The sequence below is a fragment of the Rhipicephalus sanguineus genome, chromosome 10 (assembly GCF_013339695.2).
Source record: "Rhipicephalus sanguineus isolate Rsan-2018 chromosome 10, BIME_Rsan_1.4, whole genome shotgun sequence".
Taxonomy (NCBI): Eukaryota; Metazoa; Arthropoda; class Arachnida; order Ixodida; family Ixodidae; genus Rhipicephalus; species Rhipicephalus sanguineus.
In genome coordinates, this window is record NC_051185.1 from 22,191,448 (window position 1) to 22,216,159 (window position 24,712).

The following is a 24,712-nucleotide window of genomic DNA, read 5'->3' on the forward strand; positions in this document are numbered from 1 at the left end:
TGCCTGGATGTGAAACCATGATCGTCGTTGTTGCCAGTAGCAAATTAAACGTTGCGCTGCTAAGCCAGTGGATGGAGGTCCCATTCCCGGCATAGAGGAAAGAAACAGTTAGAAGGAAGCATTGCGCAATGCGACAGAAAGAAAGAAAGAAAGAAAGAAAGAAAGAAAGAAAGAAAGAAAGAAAGAAAGAAAGAAAGAAAGAAAGAAAGAAGGAAAGAAAGAAAGAAAGAAAGAAGAAAGAAAGAAAGAAAGAAAGAAAGAAAGGAAGAAAGAAAGAAAGAAAGAAAGAAAGAAAGAAAGAAAGAAAGAAAGAAAGAAAGAAAGAAAGAAAGAAAGAAAGAAAGAAAGAAAGAAAGAAAGAAAGAAAGAAAGAAAGAAAGAAAGAAAGAAAGAAAAGTAGTAGGTAAGGCAAGCACATTCAAAGCTTAGCTTGCACCCACTATCCCGAAAACCGAAGGGCTCCCTAATTTTTAAATGGGAATAGAATTTCCTTGGCAAGTACGACGGATACTGGATAAGCGGATGATTCATGTTCCTGTGTGTTCACTGGTATATATTGGTTAAATTTACGCATTGTCATCTGGTTGTACAGTGCACGGAGCCACTGGAACGTCGCACATCACTCTACCGCTTTACAATGTACTACCGTATTCTTAAAAACTGAAATTGTCTCTAAACAAACTTGCTAAAGCATAAGCTGTCACTGATTTCATTTTCACTACAAGAACAGTAATAAGCCAAAACGAATCGCTTTTTTTTTTGTAAGGAAGTTAGGAAGCTCTCAACATATATCAACCACTAAGAAGTCTAGAACAGTTCATGGTTGTTTTTCTTTACAGCAAGAATAGGTCATGACCCATGACAGTTGAAAGAAGCAGGAATGAGCAGTCAGCAAGAATAACCGCCTTCACTCCCGTTACTTTCGACCTGTCTTTCCGTCCTCTTTTTCGATAACTGGAAACCTCGAACGATATGGAAAACCACCATCCTTTTACAAAACCTAAATGGCATTGAGGGCTTTGACCACGCATTCAATGGGCCTATCAATTTTCTCGTCTTCTAAGATATTTTCTCCTCCGGTGAATCTTGCGTCACCCTTCATTTTGAAAGCGGCCCCCGATGCAGCTATTTCTGATCGATATCAGAAGCGGGATTCTCAAAATGGCGTGGCAGCCGGCGGCAGACGGGTTTCGAAATCCAAAGCACGAATATTGGCAGTGTTGTCATTTCTGGAGCAGGAGAGCCGTCCACTTCTATGCTCGCTTGCTTCTTTCTTCCCATCATGCGCCATCTTCGTATTCATGTAAGCACCTGGATATTTCGACAGCGCCGCTCCACATTTCAACAGGTGCGCTCGGAAAGCGCGGCGCGTGAGCTCGCTTAAAAGCGTTCTGAACGGTGCCATCGATCATACAGTTATTGGGAAAAACGCGTCGTTTTTCACCGCCGATTCATTACTTTTTTTTACAGGAAGGCTGTATTTGGCTAGGTTCTCGCGGACCACGTCCGCGGACAAAACGAAGCATAGAACAACAATATTCGACACACCCTCGTCCCCTCGCAACCACGTATGCCTCTTTCACAAGTGTGGCGATATTCGGCGGCGATACTCGGCGGTGGTACTTCCAACCAATCGTTGTGCCCCTTTGTCTCATGACGTAGAGATCGTATTAGCACCGTTATCAGCTGTTGTCCTTTGGACTCGCTACGGGAAGCACGCTTGTTATTCACTCTGAGGAAGAAGAGCGGGAATTGAATGAGCGCCAACGCGCACAGAAGTGCGAATGGCTGCGAAAACGACGTGAAGCCGCTGTTGCAGAACGTGCAGCCGTAGCCGCTGGCTTCGCCGGGTTCGCTGGCTTCTATCTCCACAGTACTGGAAGCGCTTTAAGTTTTTTTTTTCTCCATAGACTGTTATTGTCATACATTCATATTGCAGAGACGATCACGTAAGATGATGGGGTGCCACGTTTTCGAACCGTGGTTCTCTCATTTCCTCCTTCGGTGCATTCGGTCATCTGGTACGCTGCTTCATCAGAACAGCAATCGGTCTCGGCTTCTAAATAAACGGTATTATATCCTAAAAAACTTAGTTATGACCCTTCATATCTGTTATTGGGTACTTCATTTGCAAATGCTTACAACTTATCGAATGTTGTATGTAGGAACAAATCAGGTGATTGGCTTGGTACGTATAGCCGCATTCAGAGCTGTGTGAGTGGCATTCATTGATTGGTGCTGAACCGTGCGCACGCGCGAATTCCCATCACCTTTCCTTTAGTCTTTCTCTCTCTCTCTCTTTCATTTTCGTGTTCCTTTTTATTCTATTCCCCCAGCGTAGGGGCCGCCAACGAACCCACCGCGGTGCCCTAGTGGTTATGGTGCTTGACTGCAGACCCGAAGGTCGCGGGATCGAATCCCGTCTACGGCGGCCGCATTGCAATGGAGGCAAAATCCCGAAGGCCCGCGTGCTTAGATTTAAATGTACGTTAAAGAGCTCCAAGTGGTCGAAATTCCCGGAGCACTCCGTTACGGGGTCCCTCATTATCATATCGTAGTTGGGACGTGAAACCCCAAGAAATATTACCGTATTTACTCGAATCTAGGCCACCCTCGATTCTACGCCAACCCCCGAAATTCGCAATGCCAGGAAAAAGAAACTTAATCATGGTACTCGAATCTAAGCCGACCCCCTCCCCCCTTTCACACATCTTTTTGCAAAAAAAAAAAAAAAACATCGGCTTAGATTCGAGTAAATACGGTATATAGAGTAGCCAACCAGATGGTTTCTCAGTTAGCCTCCCTGCCTTCTGTTTTAATTGCCTTCCTTCGTTTCTTCTTTTTTTCTTTCGTCTTTCCGATACCGCAAAATGAAAACGAAATTTCTGATCTGCGTTTTACTTTCCAATACCACGATCTGTTAATGAGGTACGCCTCAGCCACCGCAACAGTGGCGCGCTTTACTTTATAAAATACATTCGATTCTTTTCTTTTTCTCTCCAACAGGCAATTATTCTTCGTTCCCAATTATAGCATTACCGGGAACCAAAATACCCCGTTCCGTTCTCCTCAGCAAAATAAGAAAAAACTGAGTTACCGCTCGGTCTGCGACAGTTTCCATATCCCCCCCCCCTCTCTCTCTCTTTTTTGTTTCTTCGGAGAGCCGGGAGTAAAATTTAGACTGGGGACTCGTGCGGCGGATCGAAATGTCTGGAAAGGCCAAGGCGACGAGCACACCGACAGTGATTGGATATTAATCGGAATCGACTCGATGCAAACATTCTTTATGAAACAGAAGAAAAAGAGATGAGGTGCTCTCCCCTGTCGGTAAAGTTTGGGCAAGCGGAGCTTGGCGTATGTGTGCTTGGCCTACTATTTCTCCTTTCTTTCTTCCTTTCTTTCTTTCTTTCTTTCTTTCTTTCTTTCTTTCTTTCTTTCTTTCTTTCTTTCTTTCTTTCTTTCTTTCTTTCTTTCTTTCTTTCTTTCTTTCTTTCTTTCTTTCTTTCTTTCTTTGGCATCGCGCAATATGGTCCCTCCAAACTCCTTCCTTCCTTCATGCCAGGAACTGAACCTTCATCCACTTGCTTAGCAGCGCAACATTTAATTTGCTACAGGCAACAACGACGGTCATGCGTTCGTATCGGGGCAACACTGAAATGTGGCAACGCGAAATGGCAAGTGACCTCGACAAAAGATCAGATTGCCGTATCACCAACGGCTGATCGCCCACAAGCCCACGGTCGAGAGAGCAGCAATTACTGGAAAACGGTGCATCCAAATGCGCATGTGATGAGCGCACCGTCGAGGTACGCATTTCTGTACACTCGCTGGCGCCGGGATTTTCGCGTACAACGCCGCCGCCGCCGCCGCCGCCGCCACCGCCGAAATCTTCAACTCATCAGAAGCTTCGCTTGGAAAAACAAAGATCAACATAGGATGGACACTGAGGAGATGACGTGTGGGGCCTAGTCGAGGTAGTACGAGCGGATAGACCTCTAATATCGGGGGGGGGGGGGGGTGATTCTTAAAAGGAAGAAGGAAATGAAAATGAAAATTGGGTGTAGAGTGCACGATAACTGTCTCTCAAGTGAGGACACCTCAACCGATATACTCACGGGGGACTGGGGATTAAAGGGACAATATCGCTGGGTGGAAGTGTGGGTGGGAGAAAATGAGTGAGTGAGTGAGAAGGTTTTGGGCTTTGTCTTGAGAATACAGAGGTGGGGGGGGGGGAGAGAGAATTCTTTAATTCGCGACCCCTTCATGTATAATTTCGAGCGTTTTCTGCGTCGAGCAATGCCGATAGAAGCAGCCAGACCAGCATGAAAGACGCGAAATTAGTAGGAAGGAAAGAAAACAACTATAATGACGTACAATGAAGTAGAGAAGGCGAGGACCGCGGAGGTGAAAGAAAGAGGGAAGGGAGAAAGACCGAATCAACAGGATCTTATATAGCCGTGCAGAAGGTCAGTCTGTGGGCGCAGCAGACGGTCCGTTCCCACCGGCAAAAAGAGGTTTCACCGCGCGCGATCTTCTTGCGAGGCATTTTCCTCTCGATCCTTGCCGACGCGCATGCGCGGACTAGTGAACTAAACGAGTGAGTACACAGCGCCTGCGAACGCTAAAACACACGGACGAGCAAACGATTCTCTGTAGTAATAGTAATGATAATAATAATAACAATATAAAAAACTTGGAGGACGCTTGAGCTTCGGCTTCAAGAGTAGAGCGCGATAGCGTAATCGGGGCCGTGGGCATCGCCTTCTCAATTGCTAGCCTTGCTTCGGTTCTCGGTGCATGCATCAACCATGCTGTAACGAAACGAACGACTGTGCGCGTAACATTGGCCGTTTAAAACTCTCCTAAAATACCTGCTGCAAGTACAGTTGCGAAGTGCCCACAACCCCATATTCTTCCTTTTGCGAATCAGCGGCCCGCCACGCATCCATAAGGCAACACGCGAACCTACACGGCAGCTCACTATGTTGATATTTTTTCTGATGATGATTAAATACGTCTAGGCGTTTTCTAGTGGGTGGGCTTTTAAAATACCCACTCGTTGAGCAATCCACACGTTTTGACGCCTGGCGCGATTGTACGCTTCTCCCAGCCTGCAATATTGCATGCATTAAGGAGACCTCCCACTACTCGACATTTATACAGTGATTTTTTTTTTCAAAGCGGTTTCAAGCAATGGCGTGGCTCTGTGGAAGATCACATGGTTGCCACGCCGTAGGCCTGGGTTCGATGCTCTATCGGACTAAAAATTTTGATTGTTTATTTTCCTCTTTCTCGATTTTTCACTCACAGACAACGCTGATGTTTCACTCACAACCAACGACGCCGACACCGGAATTTTTGCGGAACGAGCTCTTTAACGCTGTTGAGTTAATATATGACTTTGTACGTGCCAAAACCACGATATGATTACCGACCACGCCGTAGTGGAGGACTCCGAAAATGTCGCGCATCTGGTGTTCTTTAATGTGCACCTAAGTCGAAGTACACGGGCCTCTAGCAATTCGCCTCCACCTAAATGCGACCGCCGCGGCCTGGACTGAAGCCGTGACCTTCGGGTCAGCAGCCCAGCACCGTAACCGCTGTTCCACAGAGGCAGACTAGAACACGCTTATAGACACTTAAAATAAGTGAGAAAAGTTTAGAGGCCGCAAGGTCTGAGAAAGCTGTATTTCCCAGGAATTTGTAACAGTATTAGGTGAAACTGCACAGCGCATGTTGTCAGCGCGTTTTAGAACAAGCCGGAAATGCACATTCAAGACTGCCTGAAGAAGCAGCGGTAATGCTCAGCGTTTCCTTGTGACTCTTGGTCTGTAAACTTTTGGCGCTGGCTGTACGTTCATTGACACACGTACATGCTGACGCAGGCGCAACGACAACTGTGATGTACAAATACACGAGCATTTGCGTACGCGTACCAACACGCAATAATGCCAACGCACACGTGCTTTTCATTCACCCGTGCCCACGCGCTGGCAGATTCTCGTTCCCCGGTGAATGTTTTGCCGGTGTTGTTGGTGGGTAAGGAAAGCGAGATTGCACTCACGCCGTTTCTTATACAAGCAATCCTTATTTTTATTAATATTTTGTTCTCACCCACGCGTCTGGAAGCAGCTTGCCTAGGGCGAGATGAATGAAAAGGTGGATGTGCCTCTCGAATATGCGTGAGCTCTTGCATGTGACTGGTCGGCTTCGTGTCTTTGACCCTCCGGGCCCCCCTGCGGTTATAATTAGGGGAAAAAAAAAATACGCGCCTTCAACGGCGCTAGTAGCACGATCACCTAATATCCAGAGGTGGTACGCCCACCTGTTGTACGCGTCCTTATTCAGAATGCTTTGTTTGCGTCGTGAACGAAACCATTTTCTAAATAACCACACACTCTCATCCTGGGCTTGGCCGTAACTTCCACCGCAAAAAAAAAAAGAAAGAAAGAAAGAAAAAAAAGCAGGAGCGTTGCCGCGCCAGGAAGGCACGCTCAGAAACACTGATCAACGTGGGCGAGGAGTAGCTTTCAGTCGAGGCTAAGTTGGTAGAAAATCAGACGCGTAATTCGAAGGCGGTGGGTTCGAATACCACCGACGGGAAAGCGTGTTTTATCGTCCACGTTTATTCGTTTCAATTTATGTAATAATTACTACACTACAACTAAAACCGAAAATAACGTCCCCTATGTTTTTTTTTTTTGCTTAACTGTCTGTTGGATTCGTTTGTTTGTGTCTAACAAAGAAACGAACCCCTCGAAAGATATTGCCTTTCGTTCTAAGACTTACAATGTTAACGTACCAGCGCACTGTCACTCGAATTCAGCAGCGCTAAAACTTACGCCGCTTCTATCGCATCTTTCCTGATCAAATTATCGTGTGGGCCACTCGGTCACATCGGAACCATCGCCTTCGCGCTTATTAACGTTGATACGAAGGGTCCCTCTGTATATTAATAGAACAGACTACGCTTGAAATGTTGCGCTCGTGGGAGCATAGCTTTCAAAACTGGGAGCGCTAAAACAAACAGTCTTACGAAAGAGGCTCCGCGTCAATATAACTCAATGTGGAAAGTAGTCAGGAGAAACGACGGTCCATTCTCCGAAGCAAGAACGAACGTTATCACCGGACGGAAGACGCTACTGGTTTAAGCGCGTTATCGGCATCCACGCTTATTTATTTGGCGCAGTAGCCTTTCACGTCACCCCGTGGGTGCTGACGTCAGCGGCTGCTAGACAGCGCTTGAAACAAGCGCATGTTCTTTCTTTCACGTTGTGCAAAATAATGTACAGCTGCCCAAATCTCTAACTAGCGTGCGCGAGCGGCCACTTTTCTGTGCGTGAGCGCCGTATGATAAAGCCAAGTTGCAAAGAGGGCGAGGGTAAGCGCATGCGCACAAAGTACGCTCAGCTGGGCCCATCATCTGCCAGGCAGTTCCTTCTTGAGGACGTCGCCCCATGTTAGCGCACTTCGGAAGAACAGGCGGTGTGAGTTGGCGAATTGTATTGCTCGCACTTTATTGTCCGCAAGGCGACGGTTGCAGCAAGCAATCGAGGAAATGGAATTTCAACATACGCCACATGCCCCCCTTCACGAAACAAGCCTTAAAATATTGGTTGTCTGAGGTGCGTTATTACGGGGTGACGTCCTCCAGAAGGAACTGCCTAGCAGACGATGGGCCCAGTTCAGCCTACTTTGTGCGCATGCGCTTACCCTCGCCCTGTTTGCAACTTGACTCCGTCATACGGTACTGACGCACAGAAATGTCGCAGCTCGCGCAGGCTTGCAAATGATTCGGGCGGCTGTACCAACCACGTCACGCGTAGGCTCACAAGGCTAACGCGAAGATCGCTTAGACTGGGTGCGTTGGTTTTGACGGGTCATCAGTCGCGGTGAGACCAACGTTAGCGATGTGGTTCTAAAATAAACACGCCCGAACTCCTTTGTTTGTGTCATTCAGCACACCTTCCCACTAAGGACAATGGAGGAAGATGAAAAAGCTTGCGTCAGCGTGGGCCGCTAGTTTGCCATTGGCCTGCAGCCTACGCTAATGATATGCCTCATGTTGTGATTGGTCCACGCCTTCTATTCCGAAGAGTCATGGCGTAAAAGCTTATTACACGTTCCGCTTCTCTAAGCTCACATCAGTCATCATTGCTGCCTGTTTTCGCCAAGCTAACAACTATTCCGTTCGAAAAATTTCGGATTCTTCTCATCTAATTTTTTACGGAGATGTGCGGTCTTACACACGTTGCCTTTAATACTTTTGGTGTACTGATTCTCGGCAATTTTCACGAATATTTCTCTGTTCTAAATTAGGATTATACATATTGATTTAGAATACAAACGCTCTGTTTTTCAGACGTAACAAACTTCATTAAAATCGGTTCGACAGTTGCCAAATTAGAACTTGTCTGTCCTTATGATATAATATTTACTAGTGAAATCTGAGCTAGAACTGAGCTAATGATTAACCTAAATACCTGCTCGTCGTCATCCGCTTGTACGGTACTCCGCAGTCACTGTGTGATTGGCAAAATATATTTCATTACAAGTTTCGCATTAATTACATGCGCCTTTTATGCGAAAAGCCTCTGCATAGCTCCTTGACTGGGTCCCTAGCCCCATTCAACACCTTCAATTTTTCGTAGGCTTAACATCATCACGCCACGTGCTGTACATGTATGCAGAAGTTAACGTTCTTGTTTGGACTATAAGCATAGGTAATTATGTGCAGGCAGGAAACCAACGAAACAAAACTTCTGAAAAAAATACAGAGGTGTTATCTCATCTTCTAATGTCATAATGCGCGCTTTATATTTGTTTTACAGTGAAACGCTGGCGTTCGCCACGGAACCAGTTCTGGGTAGCCTTGCGAACATCCTCAACTGCCTCGAGGATCGCCTGCCGCAATGTTTGCCGCAGGAAGTCAGGGACTACCAGTTTCTGGACATCGAGATCAAGTACGGACTCCTACAGGTAAGATATATGGATGTGTGGAAACAGCTTGGATTAAAACACAGGGTCTTTTTTTTTTCCTTTTTGCGGAACCCCACCCCTCTTTTCCCATTACTCAAGCCTACTTTTTAAAGGGCTTGAGATACTCAAGCAACACAATAAAAGCAGCCTCCTCTCAGAGTCAATCAATCAACCAACTAAATTCTCTAATTTTATTCAGGCAAGCAGAGGGGTGGCAACGACATTACCTATTTCATTCCGCACCCATAAAAGTGCAGATGAAACTGAAGAACATATATTCCACGAGAGGTATACCAGGTTAAACTCAATGGAGAAAAAATAGGCAAGGGTTAAAAAAGCCCGATGCCAATTTGGTTTAAAAGCCAATGGCAGAGATACACCGTTGCTCTAGGCTTGCAGTGTCTTTGATTACTCACAAACACCTGCGTCCATGTAAATCTTGTATTCTCTGAGCGTCTGTGTATTGTACTGCTGTATTATATTACGTTGTAGGATCTGTTCTATTGTCGGCTGCAACTACTGCAATCAGCAGTAAATGTTTGGCGGCGCCTGTAATCCTCTTCGCCTACAGATAGGCTTAGCAGTGCACAACGCGCAGCAAAAGTGCGCCTGAAAGTCTGTCGATCTAGAAGCGTAGATATGCTCTGGCTGTTGTAACCACGTCTGCCCTTCTTTCCAAGCGACAACCGGAAAATGCGGATTCTACGTGTACCAACGAAGTTACGTTCTATTTCTCTTTACTCCATAAATCTATCGCATCGCTGTCTTACTCTGATGCGCTATTTCGAATGCACCATGTCGGAGAATCACTCAAACTTTTCTGGAAAGCATTTTTATTTGTTCTTTTCCGACGATGGTCCACACTCGAAATTACGTTTTCCTCCGCGGCGCCGTTCTTTCATGCGCGCTGAACACCGGAAGTGGGGAGAGGTTCCTATTCTCGCTACTGAATGACGTGGAACCAATCTTTTGTACTTCCTCCATTACGAGACAATCCTTTTTTTTTTCTTCTTTTTGCTTTCGCACCTTCTATGTCCCTGCATAGCGCGTCCGTTGAATCCCAAGGCTCGCCCGGAAAGTGCCCCCGACTCAAAAACGGAACAAAAGCGCGCCTTCGTTTTATTGTGTCTTCTTCGTCTTTTTCTCTCTCCTCCCCCCTCCCCCCTTCCACTCAAGGCACACAACAACAACTCCATTGTTCATGTATGCAAAGGAGGAACACCGGAGGTAGCAGGGGACGCGCGAAAATGTTCCGTTGAACAGGAGGAAACGGTCCCATTCTTTCGCCGTTTGTGCCTTCCTCAAATGCGTTCCCTTTCTCGAGAGATAATGAATCGCGTTCTCCCTCGCATTCTCTTTGAAACGCGTTCCCTTGCTTTGGCTCGGAGATAATGACTCGCCAAGGCCGCGCCCGCGCGAAACTGTGCTCAAATGAAGCCGGTACAGTGGTCACACAGATAACAAAAGATAAACCTTGAATCGGGGCCAGCGCTGTTCTTGAGGTAGTTATAGAACTAAAGAGAGAGAGAGAGAGAGCGCCCGTGCCAGTGTTTTCACCGCACGGCCTACACAGGCCCTGCGCAATCTCGACGCGTCGTTCGTACCTGCGCGTAATCAGATTTTGTTTTAGACGGCACGGCGGACGCTAAGAGGTACTGGCGTCCTACGGCTGCGCCGACACGCCTTCCTGGCCAGGTAATCTGCTATGGCGTAGGCAAAGAACCCGAACACGATGAAGGACGCCACAAAGGTAGGGAAGGTGGCGCGCTGACGATGGGGAATATTAGATTATCTGAGCACCGTCCCAGATCTGTTGGAATTCTCCCTCCGCGGTGAAGCCTGGCGTTGTTCCTAGCGCCCGCCGGATTTTTTCAGCGAGATTCGCGCGATAGGTCCTGGAGTTTTTCTTCTTTCTCTTTGGCCGGAACGTCAGCGAGTCTCGAAGTTTTCCACCTGCGCTATCGATTAGCCAGTGTGAGATGCACCGGATTAAGGTGCTGCCCTGCTTTCTGTAGGCAATGCTGCGCGTATGAATATAGCACTCTGCATACGATTATGAAAGGCCTGTCCTTCGGGCAGCATTAAACCATCTAGACTACCGGCCCTTAACGGAAGACATGACCTTGGAACCTTGGCTTCGTGAGCCTGCAATGCGCAAGGGGGCAACAACATTACTGCTGTTATACTGACGCACCAACCATCACGAATGCTTTTCACGAACTTAAATCGCCGAGCTCCTCTTTGTGCCTTTCTGGTTACCATCCCTGCAATCCCCTAATCTATCTATCTATCTATCTATCTATCTATCTATCTATCTATCTATCTATCTATCTATCTATCTATCTATCTATCTATCTATCTATCTATCTATCTATCTATCTATCTATCTATCTATCTATCTATCTATCTATCTATCTATCTATCTATCTATCTATCTATCTATCTATCTATCTATCTATCTATCTATCTATCTATCTATCTATCTATCTATCTATCTATCTATCTATCTGTCTGTCTGTCTGTCTGTCTGTCTGTCTGTCTGTCTGTCTGTCTGTCTATCTATCTATCTATCTATCTATCTATCTATCTATCTATCTATCTATCTATCTATCTATCTATCTATCTATCTATCTATCTATCTATCTATCTATCTATCTATCTATCTATCTATCTATCTATCTATCTATCTATCTATCTATCTATCTATCGAGTGTCTTTAAGATTACACTCACTTTCATACAGCAACGAACTAATAACTAACATAAAACTCCATCTATGTAAGGTGCAACGACGACATTGTTCTTTGAACGCTAGCGCTGCATCCTTTCTCCGCTCCTCCTTTTCTATGCGAGCAAGTATTCAGTCGTTAATCTTCCTGATCATTGAGTCGGCACGTAAGGTACTATAACGTAAATTACGGCAATGGGCGCTTCGTTGTATATACTGCACAGCCTGTCACGCCGGCTTGCTAATTAATCACATCCACATATACTTTAGTTGGAGAGAGCTGCCGGCAAACAACGTTTGAAGCTAATTTTAGCCGGCGTGCTGTTGCTAAGTGCAATAGTTTGCACTCGCTAACTGCTTTGGCGTACATGACCATTACGCGCAGGATCGCGCGCCGACGCTACTTACACGTTCGCGTCCACCACCATCTTTTTTTTCCTTTAACATAAATGTAAACCTATATTCACTAACATACTAACGCTTTCAACTAGCGATCTGTTCCTGAAAGCTTATAGCATCTACATCGGCAATAACACAAAAATAAATTACGCGGAACTGCTCGGCTTTTGCAAGTTGAGACTAGTAACACGTGCTATGAAAACTACGGAGGAATTTTCGCGCTGTGCTTGACAGGCTACATCGCTAGACAGGCGAGGACGCAGGAAAGACGAGGATTATCACACGAACGCCTGCGTGAGTTATGCGTTGCCATCGACTCGCCCAAATTTATCTCCCAGTGAAATTTTTGCTAAACTTCAAACTTGATTTCTTCGTAAGTGTCGTCTGTGCATTAGTGCTGTGGGTTGCAATAAATCTATGCGGTGTGGCACAAAACCGCAAATGAATTTCAGGAGTTGCTGAATTATCATAGAATTCTTAAGGTTAAAGCCTTAGATGCTAATGAAACACCAAAATGGACTGTCGGCGTCGGCGATGTCGGCGTCAGAACGAGTGATGCACAAAATCATCATCACATGATGACGACACACATCGGCGAAATTTATGACGTCACGTGATGGCACCGCCACATGACATCGTCGCTTGGTCAAAGGTAGGCCGATCACGGAGGCAACGCAAAACCAGGTGAAGTGCAGAAAACTTACAATGCCTCCGATCCCGGAGGCAAGGAAAAACAACGATAGTTGCAGGAATATCTCGGAGGAGGCCAGGGAATGTTCAATACACTGACTGGAAGAAAAAGAAGAAGATAGCTTTCCCCTTTCAGTCGTCTTAGGTGAATGCATGAGGGAACCTGTGAGTTCTTTTGTTCAATACAATACAATCACTGTTCTATAGAAGAAACATGTGATATTCGAAGCTTTTTTTAAATGATATATCAATGTCTAAAAGCAAGGCATTATGCTGCGTAATTAACAATATTTAAAAAAGCGCATGGTAATTAACAGTCAGACGGATCGATTAACTACCCTAAAGTGACGAAGGAGGAAATAAGAAAAAAGCAGGGCAGAATTCAGGTATACCAGTGTAGCGGTAAAACAAATTTTGCGCTGAGAGAAATTTCAGTGCAGGTTATCACAAAACAATATGACAGCACAACCACGTTCAATTGAAGTGTAAGTTTAGGACGTAACACTTAAGTGATCGGACGTGCGGTTTGGGAGAGCGCGTCAACACGCGTATAGTTGCGTTGAAAGCACAACCGCTTAAGCAATTCTTGGTATCGCCAATGTCTCTATAGCTTAAGAGAACGACACGACCAAACTCCATTTTCTCCTATAGGAATTTGTTCTCGGGTCCTCCATCAGTGAGTTTGTTAAACTGTACTTGTCTTTGTCGTCATCCTAGTCCTCTTTATCGTTGTCTTCGTTGTCGTCTTCGTTTTCATTGACATTGTCAACGTTGCATTGTCATTATCAGTTTTTTTTCGCCATCTTATCTTCACGACAATTTTCTTTGTCGTCGTAGTTTTCCTCGTAATTTCGTCATGCAGTTCGTGCCCTTTCGTCATTGTTAGGATGACTTTTCATTAATTATATGAACCACTCTCGGCTGGTTTTTGCCATCGGCGTCGCCTTTGAAGTCATGTCTCGTATATATATATATATATATATATATATATATATATATATATATATATATATATATATATATATATATATATATATATATATATATCTGTGTGTGTGTGGTGTGTGTGTGTGTGTGTGTGTGTGTGTGTGTGTGTGTGTGTGTGTGTGTAATGGCCAGAAAGAACAAAAATTCAGAAAAATATTTTCTGAAGCGCGGATTGTAATGTCCGACCCCTGGCTCCGCAGCGCGAGGCGTTAGGCTGCTCGGCCACGAAAGCGTAGTTCCTTCAGCATACTAACGACGAGCTATTTACATACACCATTTACCGCTGGTGGTACGCCGATCTTGGGGGCATTTCAGCGTGTTCTCTGCATCACCAGCGGGATGCCGCGAAGGGTGCGCTTTAGAGGTCGGTGCCCCTGCAGTTGCGGTGCGCGCGCTCGTCTACCACCTGTACTTTGCCCTACAGGGCGTCGTCGCCGGTGCGCGCTCGCTTATCTTGGGATGGGGGCGGTTTGTACGTCTTTTGCTTTCACCGGAAAGTTTGCGTTGAAGTTTCAGAGCGCACAAAGGTCGCTTCTCTCGTTGCAGTGGCCCCGTTTGCGAAAGGAGCGGGCTGCTCAAACACAGCGAAATAACAACTGACAGTTATTTCGCGCTCGTCTTGCGTAGACCTGTGTGTACGTTTCATGCTTTCTTCTTTGTGTTTGAGCAGCGCGCTTTAAGTGTTGATCTGTGAACGTTGTCAGTTCGCGCTCTTCCTGTGTGTGTTCTTTGTGCTTGAGCAGCGCGCTGCAAGTTTCGAGCTGTTTGCCGTTCTTCGTTAGACATTCTAATTTGTTGCTATTGCGTTCATGGCTTCACCCTTGCGGCGAAACTGTGACCTTTTTTTTGCGTTTGCAGTTATTGTGTCTTCTTCGTCACTCTTTTCAACATAATTTTAAAGCAAAAGCCTTAGATGCCTCAAGAAACACGAAAAGTGACCGTCGGCGGCGTCGGCGTGAACACAAAGTGATGCAAAATATCATCATGATCAAGCGATGAAATCGTCATGACGCCGCAGATCACCAAACATTTTGACGCCACTATGACGTCACACGATGGCGTCATCACATGACGCAGCGCTTGGTCAAACGTGGACCGACCTCGAAGGCAACGCTACAAAACCACGTGAGGTTCAAGAAGCTGAGATGCCTCTAATCATGGAGGCAGGGCAAAACCACGCTAGGTGCAGAAAGCTTTCGGGGGTGGGGATGGGAATGGACAAATGCAGTTAACTGATATGAAGCAAAAGAATAAGTAGAAGATGGCTTTCGCCTTCGAGTTGTCTTAGGCGAACGAATAAGCATAAAGCACCATGTGCCTTTTTGTGTTCGTCATTATTTGACATGCCATCGTTATCATTGCTTTGTTTGTTGTTGGTGCCGCTATCGTCGTTGTCTTCACTGTGTCCTTGATCTCGCGCTACCACATTCAGTGCGGTCTCCACTGCCATAAATGAACAATTATTGTTTTTGTTGCCATATCTTAATCATCGTCTTCATTATGGTCGTTTCACCATTGCCTTCATAGTCGTACCTAATATCACTGTGACGTCATCACACTTCCACCCTTCTCGCCGGTGTCACGCGTGTATTATTCAGATTCATCTCACTGTCGTTCGCAGCGCTATCACTGCTATCGCCGCCTCAACGGACAAGCTATTACTATTTCACAACACCCCTAACGCGGTCTACCATTCCCTTCACTTCGCCGCTTCTTTTTCCCAGGCTCACTCTATTACCGCGTAAGCGCCAGACAGATACCAGAAAGTGCGATCCACGGGCACAGCGTGATATAGAGTTTCGTTTTACAGAGTTGACTCGTAAAGAAGAGCACGAGTTTCAAGGCGGCACTGAATACGACCGCGTAGTCGCGGAATTCTCATCGTCCCGCCACCAAGAACAAGCAACGTGTCCTCCGTTTGCTTCGATCAAGGCTCACAATAGCGATGAAAAATCGATGAGCCGGAAGCGGAGACACCTTCTGAGTCGTTTATACTTTCGCTTCAACAATGGAGAAGTGCATATAAGAAGCGTTCGCTAAGAGCGAGAGACGGTCTAGGCCTAAATGAGCGTGGAAGAGTGATCGTCTTCCGTGACCGACTTCGTCTCCGGCTGGCTTCATTCGATTCGCGACTCACACTGTCTGTCGTAGTTTGCTAGCCTGTCTATTTTTATTTTAATCGTAGTCACTCACGGCAGGGTCTCTGTGTTATCGGTTTCTGCGCTTCTTTCGAAGTCGTGTGGCAGGGAGGGTGATGGGAGGGGCTGTTTGTCTCTCGCTTTGCCCGCAGAATGTAATTTAAGGGAGTGCTTTGGTCGTGAACTTAACTTTCAGGGCGACGCGACGGACTCGGACGCTTTAGGCGTGATATCAAACTGCGACTTTGGGGACATTAGGGCCGAACCGTGGTTGTGAGAAAGAAGTCTAAAGAACAACGACAGAATTCGTGCGGTTTCGGAGAGCAATTTAAGGGCAGGCTGGTGTGTGTCACTTGCCTCGCAAATGAAGTTGGGATGAAGTATACAAGTGGAGGAATAATGTTAGATAGAAGGAAGAAAAATTAAGCGCAGAAAGGAGAGAAAGAAAGATGGAATAAAAGAGGTGATAAGAAAGGAAGAGAAAGGACAGAAAAAAACAAAAAAAGAACTTAGGAATGAATAGGAAAACGAATGCAGGCAAAATTATACCACAAATAATAGCGCGAGCAACGATTTGCGGCTTCAGTGCCAGTTTCTGTTAAGTTCTCAACACACAAGTACGGAGAAAAATGTCACTGCCAAAGCGCTCCGTACAGAAGATTGAACCAGCGAAGCTTTAAGTGCGGCCCCGGTGTTGATCACTTGTTGGGATCTATGAAAGTGCCTTCTGTGGTAGCTTTCGATTTCTCTATCACCACGTTTAAAAGATGCATGCTTCCAACGTCGCGTTTTGTGACGTTAGCTCAAAGGATATTAAGAACACCTAAAGGATTTTATGGGTAGCAATTCATGCTGCGGCGGGTATTATCCCAAGCTATACGCTCACAGAACCTGAACGGAAACTAGCGCGAACGCCAAGACCCTTCGACGTAGCGTATGCTAGCACAGAGTGTTGATTATAGTTTCTGCAAACTCACAGTCAGCTACTATTTCTTATCTCTTAGCTATACAGCTTCTCTCAAAAAAGGGGAAGTTTGCGTAGGTTCATGGCTGTAACAGCGCGAATTTACATGGACTCCTTAACGTTGCGACCAGTGTCTCCATCATGCGACGCCAACAAACTCGCATGCAAATCTTATTGACCTTAAGCAGAGTAACAACGGAAGCATAAGCCGGATTACAATCACACTAAATCGAAATGAGCGGGCCGATAACGGGTAAAAAAACAGTGATTAAAAGAGGTAGTAAAAAAAAGAAGTCACTGGTTCCCCGCTTGCCCTCTCCCGGGAGATGACAATCCCTCTCCCCCTTATTTTTTCGGTTACACTCCTTGTTCATTTAAGTAAAACTCCTTGTTTATTCAGTGACATCTCTTTTTTCATTTACGTGACACCCCTTGCTTCTTAATTTACAGTCCTCGTTCATTTAGGTGCCATCCCTTGTTTATTTCAGTGACGCCCCTTATTCCTTTAGGGACAGCCCTCGTTCATTCCAGTGGCAGCACTTGTTCATTTCAGTGACACTCCTTGTTCATTTCAGTGTCACTCCTAACACCCCTTGTTTATCCAATGACATTCCTTTTTTCATTTAAATGGCATCCCTTGTTTCTGAATTTACACCCCTTGTTCATTTAAGTGGCATCCCTTGTTTATTTCAGTGACACCCCTTGTTACCTTCAGTGAAACCCCTAACACATCTTGTTTGTTCAATGACACCCCTTTTGTAATTTAAGGGACACCCCTTGTTTATTTCAGTGGCATTCCCTGTTTGTTTCAGTGACACCCTTCGTTCCTTTAGAGACAGCCTTCAATTATTTCAGTGACACCCTTGGTTCCTTTCAATGACACTCCTTGTTCATTTCAGTGACACCCCTTGTTGATTTCAGCGACACCCCTTGTTCATCTCAGCGTCATTGCTTGTTCATTTCAGTGACACCCCTTTATTTGATCGTTTCAAGTATCTGTCTCTCTGCGAATGCGCGTCTACTTTGCATACAGAACACCGAGTTCCACGGCTGGAGCGTAAGAAACGCCAAAGCGGGCGTGAGTGATTTCACTCAACGCAGAAAACAAATTACCGTCGAGAACAACTTCGGCAAAAAGAAAAACAAACAAGGTAGAAACAACTGGGCTGTCGCTGCGCGTATCGTCGTTGTCAACGCGAAAGTTGGCGTGACAGTAACGCGTCTGTTGCCGACGTCCTTCTCACATTTCATTACGTCATGAAAACAAAAAAAAAAGAAAAAGAGAACAACCTATTTCGTTTTCATCGCCGCTCTGTTAGTGCTTTGACGGCTGACGTGCTTCGGCGAAATCAGTTTACGATTGCACAAGAATGCTCGAAGGAGAAAAGCGAAATTGAGTCGAATACGTACTCGGTTCAACGACGTGGCACGCATGCCACGCGCGCCTCAAGATGAGCTTTAAATGAGACGCGAAATTTGGAGTGAAGAAACGCCGTCTCAGAAATTGCATCTACTCAATCAGACTGTTTACCATACATTCTTCTCTCGCCGTGTTAGGGCCCGTTCAGGAGAAGTTCTTTTGATGTTGTTGTTGTTGTTTTTAGAAACACTGAAATTGCGAAACTGTGGGCGCAGCGAGCTGTTTTCGCAAACACAGTGTACGTGAAGAACGGTGGGTGATTGTGATCTCATTTTCATCCTCCCTCCATTTGTGAAGCGTGCTTCTCCTCAAGTAAACCCTTGCTGCAGTGAAACAAGCTTTCAAGGCCTTATTTAGCCTGCTGGTCGTTATTCTGATTGTTCCATGCAGCGAGATACACCGTGGATATCGAACGAAACACAGAAATGAGAGGCTGGTAATCTGAATACAGCACTTTTAATTAATAGCGGTCAAGAAGTGTGAAGGTCCACAGTAACTAAATAAAAGGTTGGCATGAATGACACTGTCTGAATGTTATAGATTTGGAGTCAAACTTGATTTGAGCATATCGGTGACAGTGGGAAACGGAGTACCTTACGGAGTACTTTGCGTTTGCGCTTGTTTTTGACGAAGTACTTTTGTTTTCTGAAAACATACTGCAGCTGCGAACATGTAGGCCTTATGAAATGTTTTCGTAAGCCCAGCGTACGTGAGCAACGTTGGACGAGTTTCATCTCACTTTGTCCTTCTCTGACAAAGCGCACTTCACCTCATCAAGACCCATATTGCAGTGAAACAACCTTTAGATCCTCAGAATGTAGGCTGTGATTTTGATAAGTGTTTGTTGCACGCAGTGATATATAAAGGGTATCTAACAAAATACAGCAATAAAAAACCAATCACCTGAACTGCACATTGCCCTAATAATTCGTGATTGAAATATGGAAAGGGGGACCGTAAATAAGTTCAAAAATTAGCCAGCAGCGCTATGTCTAAATGTTTTAAATTGGAAATCCAAATTTATTTTAGCGTGTAGGTGACATTGACCTAAATGATAGTTCGTTAAGATAGAATGTCTTGCACACATAGAGCAGCCGCGTAGTCTTAATACTGTTGTAATGTGCAGCACGGCGTCATTCTCTTACGGCAGACATGCCTCATTATTGCAGTCTATTAGCCCACCAATCTCAGATGGGTGTCCTGAGTCATCATGATTCTAATCACGAGGCCTTTATCCCGTCAAATTTATGACGGTAGTCATGGGGAATTCTCGCGAGATTCCCACGTCCTCATTGGCAGAGTCGATAGTATGTGTTATGAAACTCCTTCCTCAATCTTTGACGACCGCAGTGACTCATCGTAATGAGTCATTCTACATATGTGTGCCATAACCAAACCTGACGATTGGGCTGGTTTGATGGAATTAATAGTAATATTTACGAAGTTCAGAATTCGGGGGCTTGCAAGAGCTGTTCACCGTTATGAATCCTGAACGTTATGAAGTTATTCATCAAGTTATGAAGGTAGTCATAAAGATTCACTGAACGTTGACCATCATGTTTTTGTTTTGTTTTCGCGCAGCTCACGGAAGCGCTGTCGTTCCTTCACTACTCGTGCAAGCTGATCCACCGGAACCTCTGCCCTCAGTCGGTGATCGTCAACAAGCGTGGAACATGGAAGCTGGCTGGCCTCGAATTCACCGAGAAGTGCAGCGACACCGACCTGTTGGTAAGTTGTACACGGAAAATAGAAAATCTACAACATTGTTGCTTGTACGTTGCAGCAAAGTTTCATTAATTGATTGCTAAGGAAAGTGATTATCAATTAATAACTCTCATCATCACCGTCATCATCATCAGCTTGACTACGAGCACTGCAGGGTAAAGGCCGCTCCCATGTTCCGCCAATCAACCCGGTCATGTGGTTTCTGCTGCCACGTTATCCCCGCAAACGTCTTAATCTCATCTGCCCACCTAACTTTCTGTCTCCTCCTTGCGGGCTTGCCTTCTCTTGGAATTCAATGTGTTACTCTTAATGACCAGCGGTTATCTTGCCTACGCGCTACATGCTCTGCCCATGTCCATTTCTTCTTCTTGATTTCGACTAAGATGTCCTTAACATCCGTTTGTTCGCTGACACACTCTGCTCTCTTCTTGTCCCTTAAGCTTACACCTATCATCTTCCTTTTCATTGCTCGCTGCGTTGTCCTCAATTTAAGTTGAACCTTCTCTGTAAGCATCCAGGTTTCTGCTCCGTAGGTAGGTACCGGTAAGATGCAGCTGTTATGCACCTTCCTCTTGAGGAATAGTGGTGAACTACCATTCATAATTTGAATATGCCTGCGGAGTGTGCTCCACCTCATTCTTATTCTTCTAGTTATTTTAGTCTCATGGTTAGGCCCTGCGGTCACTACCTGTGCTAATAACTTTCTTTACTAAGCAGCAATTTACAGCACAAATAATATTTCATTGTTTCGTTTTCATCTCTTCATGAAGTCTATCTTTGTTGTAAGAAATGAATTTGACGAAGTAGCTGAAGCTTTTATTGACGTAGACTGTTGTGTAGGTTTTTTGTCGCTAAATAGACTGAAATACTCTCCAGAAGTTGTACGTTGAAGCATACATTGACTACTACTACTACTACTACTACTACTACTACTACTACTACTACTACTACTACTACTACTACTACTACTACTACTACTACTACTACTACTACTACTACTACTACTACTACTACTACTACTACTACTACTACTATACTACTACTACTACTACTACTACTACTACTACTATACTACTACTACTACTACTACTACTACTACTACTACTACTACTACTACTACTATACTACTACTACTACTACTACTACTACTACTACTACTACTACTACTACTACTACTACTACTACTACTACTACTACTAATACTACTACTACTACTACTACTACTACTACTACTACTACTACTACTACTACTACTACTACTACTACTACTACTACTACTACTACTACTACTACTACTACTACTACTATACTACTACTACTACTTACTACTACTACTACTACTACTACTACTACTACTACTATACTACTACTACTACTACTACTACTACTACTACTACTACTACTACTACTACTACTACTACTATAATACTACTACTACTAATACTATCTAATACTATTACTACTACGTATATACTACTACTACTACTAACTACTACTATACTACTAACCTATACTACTTATACTTACTACTACTACATGTGAGGTCCACAAGTGAACTGCATTAACAGCGCTCACACTGTGACAGCAAAATTGTTTCGAAGTTTGCACGGAGTCTATGATTAGCATACTCCAAACCACGCGTCTCTTTTAAAGTATCTCAATACTGCAAAAATAATAACAAGATTAGTAATCGCTAAGAGAATTTCAGCGTGGACGCATGGACTATGTCGAAAATTTGAAAATGGCGCACGATATTAAAAGCTTTCTTGTTTTCGCAACACACAAGATCGAGCGGTCTGTTCACGTACAACCCGTCAACACTGATCGCGTGGTTGCTACAAAAAAATTTTCAAAAATAAAGTCCGCCCGCTTTTCGAGCTCGAGCATTTGACGCGATTCCCCGCAACCCACAGCCATCATTCTTGAAGTATTGCAGAGACAAGCCATCTCTTAAGACGTGAATGGAACAGAGTTTCTTAAAAGCCTGGTGCTTACAGCGCATTTAAGTTTAAAGTAATGGGCTAAGAACTCGAGCGAGACAAAAAGAAAAACGCCAGTTTCTATAGATCCACACCACCGTAACGTTCCATCACAGTTCGTTTCAAAACCGCTAGCGTGTATTTTACGGGTGAGAGTTGGGTTCGCGGGTAACCGCGTTAGCGCAAATGTCTCTAAGAGGTTTCCTTAAGAGAGATCATTTTTTTTAAAGACAGGAAGTGCTCGCTCGAAACATTCCATCGTTGCGAACGCTTTTAACGCCCCACTTTGTACTCGAGCCGTTCGCCCACGAATTCTACGAAAAGATGGAGAGTCCTTTTATGGGGAGCCGTCGTGGACTCGACCGCCTAATGGCTCGTACCCGCGCTATGCCGTTGCACATACACGACGATATACGATGGACCTTGAATATAACGGCACCTTCTCTTTCGAGATGGAGCGAGCAGCTAATGCGCCTCTTTTAGAGTGGTTGTTCCTCGGATGACCAAGAACCGCAGTAGACTCGACTGCGTGGACTGCACTTTATAACGAAACGTTAAGGGCAATAAAGGCACTGAAAACATTGAAAAGCTTTTCCTTATGCGTGAAATTGTGAACACTCAACGAAGTATATGGGGCGCAACTGACAACGAGGAAGGAAAACGAGAAAAGGCGGGGTAGGACGCTGGACTTTCAACACGCATCAGTTCGAGGTCTGGCGCCCTATCCTGTCTTCTCTCGTTTTTTGTAGAGAACATTCAAGTGACCTTACGAGCGCACGCAAATGCGCGTGCATATTTTTTTTTTATTAAAAAAAATTGAATGTATATAAAGAGAGGTTGGTGCCCGTGTGCGGCGCCGCCTACTACTCTTTTCTTGCATAATAGTTACCGTCACAAAATAGTGTACAAGCTCAAAACTATACAAATAGGGACATTCATGAACGGTCGCGCACTTAGACGCGGTTCTTCAATACAAACGAGCGTCCACTCAATAGAAAAGTTCACAAAACACAAATATTCACACAAAGAATTATTCCATTCTTTCTATTACAGCGTTAGCTATAGCACCGAGTGCAGTGTTTGTAAAGGTCGCTATATTCTTCTGAGTATTAGATCTTAGCAAAGCAGAAGTGACGTTAAGTGGTTCTCCGCAATGCTCTTAACTACAAAGACATCACAAAAGGTAGAGAAGCCCATCTAAATGCAAAACAAGTGCGTTTGCGGGAATACTTTCTTATATTTTTGCGGCAGAAGAAACTGTACGTACAAGGAAAGGTTTCTAACAAATGTGGAAGTTCGTGCGAGGTACTCGATGGTTCGAAGTGTCTGGCGCAATTTGCTGAGTGTGACCTCAAGCTGCTGCTTCTATTAGCCGTGGTACACTCACTTTTTAAACTTAACTCGCGGCACGGTTTCCCGTCTTTTTCATCGTGGTTAACTAATATTGTTAACCTTCGTGGTGTCGTAAATCTCGTACTCAGCTGCCCATTACGGGAAGAGATGCGTAAACTATTGCTTTTGTTTTACAAAGACAACAGTTGTTACACCTTAAATGCTTCCTTACACATTCGATTGCTGAATATTTGGGATAGCGGCATTGGAGAACCTATTAAGTTAAGTAATATATTTCGACTCTAACGTAAAAATCACTGATGAATGCGGAACAGCGGACACATGATAAAATGTCTACTCGCTACCCACTGTACCCATGGTCCATATCTATTCTGTTTCAAGCGGCTTGCTGTGAAGAGGCTGCTGTTTATATTACCTCGGCTACTTCTTTTCTATAAGTTCTGCAGTGAAAAAAAAAAAAACAAGGGTTACCCAAAATAAAAATTGAGCAACTAAAAAAGAAGGAAAAAGAACATATAGCACACTGAAACAAGTTAAAATAACCTGATAATGAACAGTTTGCTTCGCAATTTCTTTCAGAAATTGCGAAGGCCTCAATATTGTTACGGGGAAGAAACTATATACACAGGGTATATTTAACAGCAAAAGCGTACAGCGCTGTCGCAGTCCAAGCGCGTTCCGCCCAGGACTTCGTCGTCGTCATTCGCTGCCTTTCTCCGCCCGTGACATTACCCGCCGGCGGCAGAAGCACCGTCCCGGTGCGATCAGTTCTCGGGGCGAGAGTGGTACGGTTTAAGTCGCGAGACATGAACTATATCGCTCGTGGCTGAAGCTGTCGCTGACACAGGATTGAGTGGAGCGATCTCATAGGTCACGCTAGTGACCTTTCGTATGACGCGGTAAAGGCCAACATAACGGGACATCAGTTTTTCGCATAGACCAACACGTCGCGATGGTAACCACAGCAAGACCAGCGACCCCGGAGAGTACTGCACGTCGCGGTGTCGGCGATCGTAACCACGCTTTTGGTTAACCTGCGAGGCACATAAACGATCCCGGGCGACCTGGCGGGCGATGTCAGCACGGGCCAGTGCATCACGAGCATAGGCAGTCGATGAGGCGGCGTCAGAATGCAACATGGTGTCCATGGGTAAAGGCGGGTCGTAGCCAAACAACAGGTAAAAAGGTGAAAATCCAGCCGTGTCGTGACGTGAAGAGTTGTATGCGAATGTTACAAAAGGTAGGTTGATGTCCCAATCGCGGTGGTCCTCAGAGACGTACATTGCAAGCATGTCTGTCAGGGTACGGTTCAGGCGTTCGGTGAGGCCATTCGTTTGTGGGTGGTACGCTG

At 45.0% G+C, this 24,712-nt stretch overlaps 1 protein-coding gene and 1 long non-coding RNA gene across 2 annotated transcripts in view; one reads left to right on the plus strand and one right to left on the minus strand.

Moving 5' to 3' along the window:
- LOC119407234 (SCY1-like protein 2) overlaps positions 1-24,712 on the plus strand; it is a 396,104-nt gene that overhangs the window by 310,049 nt on the left and 61,343 nt on the right. Inside the window, exons 8-9 of the mRNA XM_037674113.2 lie at positions 8,832-8,979; positions 19,886-20,032. Coding sequence (XP_037530041.1) covers positions 8,832-8,979; positions 19,886-20,032 — 295 coding nt within the window. The remainder of the gene's footprint in view (positions 1-8,831; positions 8,980-19,885; positions 20,033-24,712) is intronic.
- On the minus strand, positions 20,925-21,458 carry LOC125760169 (uncharacterized). The gene is made up of 3 exons (XR_007417808.1): positions 21,374-21,458; positions 21,155-21,234; positions 20,925-21,083 (listed from the first exon to the last, which is right to left on the minus strand). It is a non-coding gene; the product is annotated as an uncharacterized LOC125760169 (long non-coding RNA).